Here is a 10,441-nt window from a genome sequence, read left to right on the forward strand (position 1 = left end):
TTATTATTATTATTATTATTATTATTATTATTATTATTATTATTATTATTATTATTAATTTTACCACAATAAAAATATACAGTTTCATTAGTTTACCTTTTCTGGACTTCACTGAGCAGCAAGAATAGTGTGGTTTGGCCACTTGAAAATCTATAACATCTTTGAATAAACTTGTCAAGTTTTATGATATGCATCCGTGCCTGATAATGCTTAAAAGAATGATATTTTTGCCATTCATTTTGTTGTCCTTCTCTTCTTTTCTTTCCTAAGACTTTGTTTCAGCAGCGGCCACAACTGATTCTGGTGAAGTGTATGGAGAATAGAGTAGTGTAATTAGTAAAAGCCGCAAGGGTCCAGTTCTGTGATTAATATGTGCTCCTTGCTGGTTCTCCAGCCACCCTAAATTAGGACACTTCATCTGTCACTGAGATGCCATTAGAGTTCTGTGTCATTATTTGCTGGCCAAATTGTTCAGACATTTTTCAACTAAACATGATAGGCTGAAAAAACCCCCCAAAAATTGCTTTTTTCAGGGACCTTCTAGGGGTTTTAAACTGTAGTGTGGGAAGCAAGGCGATTGCTCAAAATTAAAACAATCTCTCTTTTTGAAAAAAGGGAGTGATTTTGAAAGTCAAAGTATATCCTTTAAAATGACCCACATAAGGGACAGGTATAAAATGTGGTGCCCTCTGGAATGAGACTCTGTGATAGAGCACTCCAAGTTTCTTTAGGTTTTGATTCAGTGATTCTATATCTGCTGTGTTCCTGTTTTAGTAATAAAAACATAAAGCTCTCATTGTTCATTTTAAGACTTGGAATAGCTTCCGCTGCTGTGATAGAGCCTTCGCAGACTGTGCCGTGGGGATTTCAGAATTTCACAGTACATTCTGCCAGGAAAGTGAAGATGTTGAGGTGGAAGCTATGGATTCATTCACATTTTATCATTGATGTACTCGATCTGCATCACTGCTATTGCTTTCGTTTATTTATAGTCATCCCTGCTACTATAGTCTGGAATCAGAAAGAAAAGTCAATCTTTTTTTTTCAATGTGTACATATATGAATGTGTATCTATCACCACTAAAAAAAAAGAGTCTGTGTAGGGGAAATTGTTGTGCTTTACATGATAATTTTGCCAGCCTGTAATTTATGTGCAGCTTCTCTCCTGATGATGAGTTTGCAGTGGCATGAATGATTGAAATTAGTAAAATTATCTCAATTAAATAAATATGATTCCCTGTATAGATTATAGATAAACGGGGAGATCATACCCTTTCTCTACAATTGCAGCACCTTCCTCTGTGAATGAACCATTTAGATTCAGCTTTTTGTCACGAGTAACACATTGCTTTGGGTTAGCAACACATTACTGAAAGGTCAATGAGTGGATACTGGTGGGAAAAGATCATCTCACACTCACATCTCTATTTCTTCATTCTCTGGTGGGGCACAGCAGTGGAGGTGTAGCCCTCAGCTTGGTTAGAAGGGACTGGTTTTGTATAATGACTTAACAGAGGAAAAAAACCCACTTTAATTTTTGTCTCTGAGTTTAAAGGCAGGCCTGCTGGAATTAATGAGAAATAGAAGCAGGCGATATAAAAGCTTTCATTTATAGTGTCCTTGTTGCATGACTCAACACCACTGGTGTTGGCAGCTAATACAAAGTCAATGAAATAAAAGGCCACTTTCTTGTGAAAGATATTAAACATTGCCAAAATAACTCAGATATGAAATGCTGATAGTCAACCAAAGATTTTTATTAGTTGTTGATAAAATACTGTGGACAATCATGAAGAACCTGGGCAAAAGAATACTTGCGTTGTACTTCGTTCACCTTGGTTTCATTCCTCAGAAGAAGGTATACTGCCTTTAGAAAATGAGTTTTACCTCTAATTTTCCATTTTCAGCCACTATTTCTTAAATGACCTACAAACTAATTAATTTCCCCTTGAAAATGTTGAATTCCCAATGATCATTAGCCCTCGGAAGCATAACACAAAATAATGTTCTTACATAAGTGAAAAAAAATAATTTAATGTAGCAGTCCTCCTTTCACACAGAGCTTCTTTTCATCTAGTTACCAGTATTTCTCGAGGATTCCTAAACACGCATTACATGTTGAGAATATTTACTGTCTGTCCAGAAATTCAAGCCTTAATGAAAAATTCATTCAGAGGAAGTCGTACAACTGTAGTTTTATTTCCTGGAGCAGCCAGAGGATAGAAGTTCACCAGTTTCATTATATTTCAATGGCAATTGGCACGTAACTCCCACAGGTTTTTTTTGAAAATCTTAGCTGGAGGGTACTAACCTTCATGACACACCATAAGATGAGGAGAGTAACCATTTGTAACAAAACATATGGGTTTAGTTCTTTTTTGCCACAGGCACAGTGAAAAAGGAAAAATAGAACTGCCTTAACCATATGTAACCACTGGTGTTGTTACCAGCAAACCCCCAGAATATACTCTATTTGCTCACAATCCAGAGAATCTTATGAAGTCTTGGCAAAAAGTTTCTTTTTCTTTCATTTATGCCACTCCTTTCTCTTTCTGCTGCCTCTTCTTCAGCAAGGAATACATGGTATATCACCATTTCAAACCCCTATCATTTTGAGCAAGAAAAATAGACATGTTGAATATAATATACTAAATATATCAGTCCTGGAGTGCTTCAAGCAAATTTGCCATTAACTTTTTGTCTTTGCTATTTTCCTTTTTGGCTTTTTCCTCTTCTATCAGCCAGCCCCACTGTAGCCAACAGAGAGAACTAAAGAGAAGCAGCAAGACATGAACAAACTATAACCTGTTTTCTTGTCCAAGCTCAGATTTCTCCTACAAAGGACAGTCTGTACGGATAGCTGATCACTAACTCCCCTATAAATTCTTCTCCATAGACTTCAGACACAGCAGGTTTACTAATCTTTATATAGTTTAAAATATTCCCAATTTAGCATGAATTACCTCCTGCACTCAAAAAACCCAGAAGATGAAGGGTACTTGTGATGCATATTTATAAACTTTTAATAGTCAGGCAGTAGGGGAAAACTAATGAAAGTTCAACTTTCCATTTATTGCAGTAGATGTATTTAGACAGGTATGGTTATAAATTAAGATGTTGCCCACAATTAGGATTTAGCTATAAGGCTGCCAGCTTTTTTATATAAGTATGGTTTATAACAGATGTGCTAACTTTTGGAAAACTAGCACTCTTGTAAGTCTTTGGGGGCAGTTTATATTGTTTTTTCCCTTTATGCCATAAGCTTCTATAAAAAATGTGTGTTCTGTTGTTCTCATAAATCTTGAAGCCCAGTAGGAATTTTGTGAAATTGCAGTTCAGTGTTTAATGTTCATGCGAGTCCCATGGTATGGCTGATAAATAGTGGGGGAAGATGAGAAGTGCTGGTGATATGCCTTTATTACTAATGCTTCTTCTCCCTTATTGTAGATTAAAAACCTAACCCAACAGCTTTCAATTTTCTGAAGCTAATTTCTGCAGCTCACTGACCTTTCAGTATGTTGAGCTTTTTCTTTATCTGTATATCTTTGCTTTTATTTTTCAGGATGCTACACTGCTTTTTCTATTCCAACCACCAAAACTTACCCCAGTTAGCAATGCTTTCTCCTCTGTAGGTGCTATATTGAGTGTGTAACACAGACCAGAAAGAAATCGCATGGAAAGAAACCTCATAATCACCCATCACTGGACACCTGAACCAAGTTATAAAGGGGTTATTTTTCAGCTATATCAGTTCATCCTTTCTGCTTTTCTAAGGAGCTGACCCTTCAAAAAGAAGAGACTGGAAACAAATAGGTGATAGATATGGAGTGGTTAAGTTGGTTTAAGAAAATGCACAATGAACCACAGCTATGGGCTACCATTTAGCATTCTGCTTACTAGAAGTTCAGGAGAAATACTTCCTAAGGAGACCTGTGCTGGGTGCAGGTTGCACCAGGTGGTTATGTCATGTAGAAGCATGACATGGTATTGAATGCCCAATGGATTTAAGGTTCACGTTCATTCTCTTCGCTTTGTGGCTAGTGTTTCCATTAATACTTTTTTTTTAATGATATCTTGATTTTAGAACATGCAATTAAAACATACCTGTGGTATCTTGTTGCTTAATTTGCAGTTTGATTAAAGATTATAGCTCAGTTTCACATACTTCATTTAGCAAAAATTTACCAATGGATGGATTAATTGATGCTAATAAGATGTGCTTCAGTATCCACAGTATTTTAACTGTATGTGTTCTCTCTGGGTCCCAATGGTCTACTAATTTAACTGCTTATTTTAATACATGTATAGTTGCTTTGGAAAACTTATCTCGAACTGCTGTTTTAATTGTGCTTGGATTCATATTAATCTTTTTTTAATTTTTGTGGTCTACTAATTTAACTGCTTATTGTAATACATGTATAGTTGCTCTGGAAAACTTATCTTGAACTGCTGTTTTAATTGTCCTTGGATTCATATTAATCTTTTTTTAATTTTTTTTTTCCTTCAGCTGTCAGCTAAGCCTTAATCTCTGAGAGCTTCTTGCTTTGTTTCTTCACTAGTTTTTACTGTCAGTGCTAATTGGTCAAGTAGTTTTCAAATTATCCTGCGTGCTCAATCATTAGTTTAGATAACTTTGGATGAAGCTGGCAAATGAGGCAACTGAAAACAATTAAAGAATTATGTTTATGAAGTGCAGTCCTCCAAAATGTCTCTCCTGCCATGGAGGGCAGCTCTACTCCTGTGTTGTACCCCTTGGTTGGTTAAAGAGATTCCCCCATGTCAACCTGCAGTTCTGAATTTGCTTGGATGAACAGGCTCTTCATGTTCAGGCAGTGATTGTTAACCTCTCTAGATGTCTTTTTTTTTTCCCTGTTATCCACAAATGCTATTTTAAAAAAGCTTATTTAATACTCTGCAATCTTAATGCAGACAGAAATTACAGTAGGCGTTCTACAAGTAAAAAAGCTCTAAAACTAGGGCTGCTGGAATTTCCCTTCTCCCTCTTAGTCAAATATTAAACTCATCAGGAGCATTTAAGTGCCTAAATATCAATTTAAAAGCAAACTTCAGCTATATCTAAAACAGTGTTTTGCCCAGGCATTGTGGAATTTAAGAGGACACAGAAAATCACTGTCAGGAGAGAAATAAGTATCAATCCCAGAGATAATTTTTTCTGTGAGACGTATAAGAATCCATTTCCAGATAACAAGCTGTCTGTGTTTCCCTGCTGAGCTCAGTTCAATGGGAACAGCATCAAACCCCAGATTATCTATACAAAGCAAACCCATTTTCAAGTTGTAATTTTTTAAGCACGCATTAGTTAAGGCAGCTCCATAATCCCCTATCAATATTAACTTTCATCCTGGGAAATGTACGAATGCCTTCATAAACATCAGCATTACTTCAGTCTGCTGTTTATTTTATCTGATGGAATATTTAAAAATCAAATAGGGGGAATGGTTTTTAGTTTACTGCCCGCTTTTGAAAATCAGATTATTTGATGACAAGTGTTGAAAAATCCTCGTGTGTCGTATTTGTCTGTTATTTACCTTATTTGTAACTGTGCATTTCACAGGCCTTTTGTTCAATGAATACCATTAATCAATGTGACTTGAATATGTACATTCCATAGGTAAAGGGATCGGCAAGATTTCAGAAGCAGTAAACCCCACCCAAAAGTTTCACCCCATTGAGGGACTTGAGCCTGGAACTGAATATACAGTTCGTCTAGTGACTAAGAATTGGGTTGATAACAATAGCATTTTTGAAGATGTAATTGAGACAAGGGGGAGAGGTGAGACATGAAACCCTTCAAGGTGTTAAAGATTTCTTTTGAATGTCAATAAATGTTGAGGTTCCATCGTATGTTGTGCAGTGAAAATGTACCAAAAATCAGAATTTTGTTTTATGATTTTTTTTAAGTTGACCCTTGCAACTGAATCCCATGGGAGCATCAACACATCTGTGGCTCTTGGCTGAGTCTTATGCTTTACTTGGCAACATAATAGCCCAGAACCTTTACAAACCAGTTGTCCCTCCTATGTGGTTTTGAAAGGGTAGTGCTGTGATCTTATCTGGTTTAAGTCTGCCAGTCCAGTGCTTTGCATGTGTTGGGTCCACTTTTCACTCTGTTTCTTCTGCAAAACTGCTTTTGCATGAAAAGCTTAACAATTCTCGGTTCAGCTTTCCTATTTGGCATTAATCCTTTGAGTCAACTACTCCCTCAGAATTACCTTTCCAAAATGTCTGTATTGTGCCTTATAGACTGCACGTTCCCATCAAGTCTAAAAACCTCACGCTCTGGATGTATTTCTGTCTTGTATTACATTAAGTTGAACACAATAAGTAGTAATAGTCTGATTCAATTAAGATTCACTGAAGAGAATGTTATGTATTTGTGTTATAGTAGGGTGATGCCCTTTTCCTGTGATTAATTTTCTCTTTTTTTTACTCCTCTTCTATTTCACAAAGCCTACGCTGGCATTTACGATGGAATTTCCACCCAGGGGTGGTTTATTGGACTGATGTGTGCCATCGCTTTGCTCACCCTACTGCTGCTAACTATTTGCTTTGTCAGAAGAAATAAAGGAGGAAAATATTCAGGTAAATGGATTTATTGTCCTTTAACTATGTTCATGTGTTAATAACAAGCATCCTTCAGACTTTTATCTCTGGAGGCTGCAAAGCCGCAAGCAGAAACATCCAATTAGGATTTGTAGCTTTTGATAAATATCCACAGAATGGATTCTAATGAATATAAGTGAAACTGTGCTCTTTGGGTGAGATAATGCTGGTTAGAGATCTTGCTAAGGCCTTGGATAGTTCTCGTTGAATCTTCTAGTATTTAATCCACCCATAGAGCCAAGGTCCTTCACCAGCTGCACCTCTGAGCCTCCGTTGGCAGGGATACCTGCTCACTATCCACCTGATAACTGCTGCTCGGCATATCAACTGACATGACTTCCTTGGGTAGCCAAACTGCTTAAGGATTTAAATATAAATACTTCAGTATAAATCTGATTGCCCAGAGAGGTGGTAGAAGCCCCATCCCTGGAAACGTTCAAGGTCAGGTTGGATGGGGCTCTGAGCAACCTAGTCTGGTTGAAATGTCCCTGCTCACTGCAGGGGGGTTGGACTAGATGACCTTGAAAGGTCCCTTCCAACCCAAACCATTCTGTGATGCTATAAACACTTGCTAGCTTTCTTAAAAATTAAGGAATGGCACCAAACCCTTGATGGAAGCATGGTGGTTGTGTCCAGCCAGACGTGCAGTGCGAGCTGCTGCCTTCCAGGTCAGGCTGTAGGTGATGATGAGCAGTTTTCCCATTGCACCTGCAAAAAGAAAAGTCCACGGCGGAACATGGCGTACAGATCTGTGCTTTATTTCATTTGTACAGTGAAAGAAAAAGAAGATTTGCATCCAGATCCTGAAGCTCAATCAATAAAAGATGAAATCTTTGGGGAATATAGGTAAATAGGACTTGCTTTAACAAACGTTTGTGTTTGTTGGGGTTTTGTTTGTTTCCAGTTGTCATCATTATTTAGGACATTTTTAGAGCATGCAATTAATGCTATTTTTCATTTTCAAAGCAAACCTCACAGGAGCAGATAATAGTAGGAATATAAAGGTATATCCAGTGTACTTAAATCCATCCAAGTTGGGAGATAAGTAAATGTTGATGTATCAATGGTTATATTTCCCTTGTTTGGGTTGTTTGGGGTTTGTTTTCTTTTCTTTTTTTTTTTTTAATTAGCATTGTATGAATAATGTAAATATATATGATGATTTGTGTTCCTACTGTAATGTCCATTGAAGTCAATAGAAAGACTTTTATGTCTTTAATGGGCTTCTGAAATCTCATCAAGCCTAAATTGTGTAATAAGGGTAGTGTTCATTTTGTGGAAAAGAACAAAAGTTTGAAATATAGTCAGAGGTGGCAAAAAACCCAACAGCCCTCACTACAGAAATTTCTGTAGGAGAACTGAAATCATCACTTTGGCTACTTTAAAATAGCTAAAGCTAATTTACAATATTATGTAACCCTGGTATGAAGAAAAATACATATTTTTGCTGAAATCCCACTTATATATACTACATTATTTGTACTGGACTAGGGTTTTTTTCTGCATAATTTCATCTTTATTTAATTTTTAATGCTTTCTAATGGGACAAATATTTAGAAAGGTAAGAAAGTCCTGAGGTTAATAACTTTGACCCCCCCTCCTTTCCCCCTCAAACTCCAACTTTGTCTTTTCTAGAAATAGAAATGCCATGTGCAGAAAAGTAGCAAATATTTTCACTGGATTGATTATACACTTTATTGTTATATGCTGAAGAGGTAAAGTTCAGGTGCATTTCTCTGTCCTTCCTCAGATGACATTACCAAAGCTTTGGCACTGAATTGGTGTTAGCAAGGACTGTAATTGAGTAATTAGTACCTGGTTCAGAGGCCTAATTTGGGGTTTTTTTGTAATATTTTAACTATGTTCCCAATCCCCCCAAACATCCTGTTCTGTCAGGAGAAGTCAGGCTGTTTTGGTTCTTCTTCTGTGGTACCATTAGGAGCAATGGCCAGTGGAATTTCCTTTTTTTCCTGAATTTTGGTGGTGGGTCTGTCTTTTCCCAATTGAAATTGCCAATGAAATTGCCGATGCACATAGACTGCGTGTGAGCAGATACAGACACTGATTCTGCTTTTTGTTTTTCCCTGTTCCTCCCCTTTAGCAGAGGGAAAATCCATCAGTTACAGTAAGATAGCAGAAGAATAAATTAAAAAGGGGGAAAACCCATCTAAAATAAAAAAAAAGCTTACAAAGCAGTGAGGTGTAACCTACAGCTGATGCCTCAACCTTATATCAGTTCACCCACCCACCTCAAAAGAAAAATGAAAGAAATAGGCTCTGAATATTGCCCACTTTTGTAAAATGTACAAATGTACTGGGTTCTTTCTCTAAGGTACCGAAGAGTTGACACCAGCCCTGGTCACTGGAATGGATCCCTCAAACCCTTTCCAGCATTTCCTTTTCCTTCCCCTTCACTTTCTGTCCTTTCTTCTGTCTGTCCAAGGCAAAAAGGGAAAAAAAAGCAAAACACACACACACCGTTTTCATTGATGTTTGCTTTTTTAATCAATTCCATGGTTTGTAATAATCACAAAATCATGTGGGAATTCAGGTCAATGTAGGTGACCTATTTGAGGTGACCAGACCAAGCAGTACTCACGGGGTCAGATCATTCTCAATATACAAACCCACAGAGAAATATTTCCCTCATCCTTCTCTCCTGCTGCTTTCTTTCACAATAAAAGAACAGTTTCCATGCTTGCAATTAAAAGCTAGATTTTTGGAAAGGCTTTTCTTTATTTTGTAGTGACAGCGATGAAAAGCCTCTGAAAGGCAGCCTCCGGTCAATTAACGGGGACATTAAAGCCACCGAAAGTGCTGATAGTCTGGTAGATTATGGAGAAGGGGAGCATGGGATGTTCAATGAAGATGGTTCATTTATTGGAGCTTATTCTGGATCTAAGGAAAAAGGATCAGTGGAAAGCACTGGGAGTTCTACGGCAACTTTTCCTCTCCACGCCTAAAATATAAACAAGAATGATTCCTGTTTAATTGTGATATTTATCTTGATTAATGCAACAGTACAGTTACCACATGTGATTGGAAGCAGGTTACCAACTGAGCAGGTCAGAGATCTGACATCCAGGTAACAGAAAAATAAATAAGTCACTGCCACTAAAAGATGATTTTCCATCCTAATTTCTAACTGTTTTCTTCTAATTAAAACAAAACAAATAATTCTTTCCTATATAAAATGTCTTACTCAGTCTTACCAAAACAGAATTCCTCAGTGTTACATCTGTATAGTTACCTGCTACTCCGTGTGTTTCTTAGGTTTGGAATATGTTTCTCTGTATAGTGTATTATTTTCTTGTATGGCTGTTGTCACTTTGTACATACCCTGTACGTATTCCCTCATGTACGGTGACCTCAGCCTTGTAGAGGTTATAAAACAACAAGAAAAATCAACACAAAACCAACAAGTGACTCTGCAAAGTGACACAATGCATTCTACTGAGAAAAATGATAATTTAAAATACTGGAGAAATATATTCTATATATTGTATAATTTTTGATAAAGAAATAAACTCCTGTGCTGATGTTACTCTAGAATTATTTTAGTGGTTACAGCTGACTGCAATGACCAAGACTTTAACCAGATGCAACTTTAACTAGAGAAAAATTGTCCTTAGAAGACAAAGCTCTGGCCTTGTGGCTGGTTCTTCTGTCCAGTAGCTGGCACTATTTCCTTAAATAAGTGAAGCTGCAGTAACTCCTGTGGCAAGGCAAAACAGGGTTCCCATCCACCATCACTAGAAAGTCTTTTCATTTGTTTTCCTGTGTCTCTGCAAGCTGCATTTCGAAGCAAAACGCTTGT

At 37.1% G+C, this 10,441-nt stretch overlaps 1 protein-coding gene across 3 annotated transcripts in view; it reads left to right on the plus strand.

Moving 5' to 3' along the window:
- CHL1 (cell adhesion molecule L1 like) overlaps nt 1-9,969 on the plus strand; it is a 55,941-nt gene extending 45,972 nt beyond the window's left edge. For 2 of the 3 annotated variants that reach the window (XM_010172746.1, XM_010172747.1), the window contains 4 exons: nt 5,633-5,794; nt 6,472-6,603; nt 7,398-7,470; nt 9,371-9,969. In XM_010172746.1, coding sequence (XP_010171048.1) covers nt 5,633-5,794; nt 6,472-6,603; nt 7,398-7,470; nt 9,371-9,587 — 584 coding nt within the window. In that variant the 3' untranslated portion in view covers nt 9,588-9,969. The remainder of the gene's footprint in view (nt 1-5,632; nt 5,795-6,471; nt 6,604-7,397; nt 7,471-9,370) is intronic. The other variant, XM_010172748.1, reaches the window with a different exon arrangement.
- The last annotated feature ends 472 nt before the right edge of the window (nt 9,970-10,441 follow it).

This window comes from Antrostomus carolinensis, unplaced genomic scaffold (genome assembly GCF_000700745.2).
Source record: "Antrostomus carolinensis isolate BGI_N321 unplaced genomic scaffold, ASM70074v2 scaffold24887, whole genome shotgun sequence".
Lineage (NCBI taxonomy): Eukaryota > Metazoa > Chordata > Aves > Caprimulgiformes > Caprimulgidae > Antrostomus > Antrostomus carolinensis.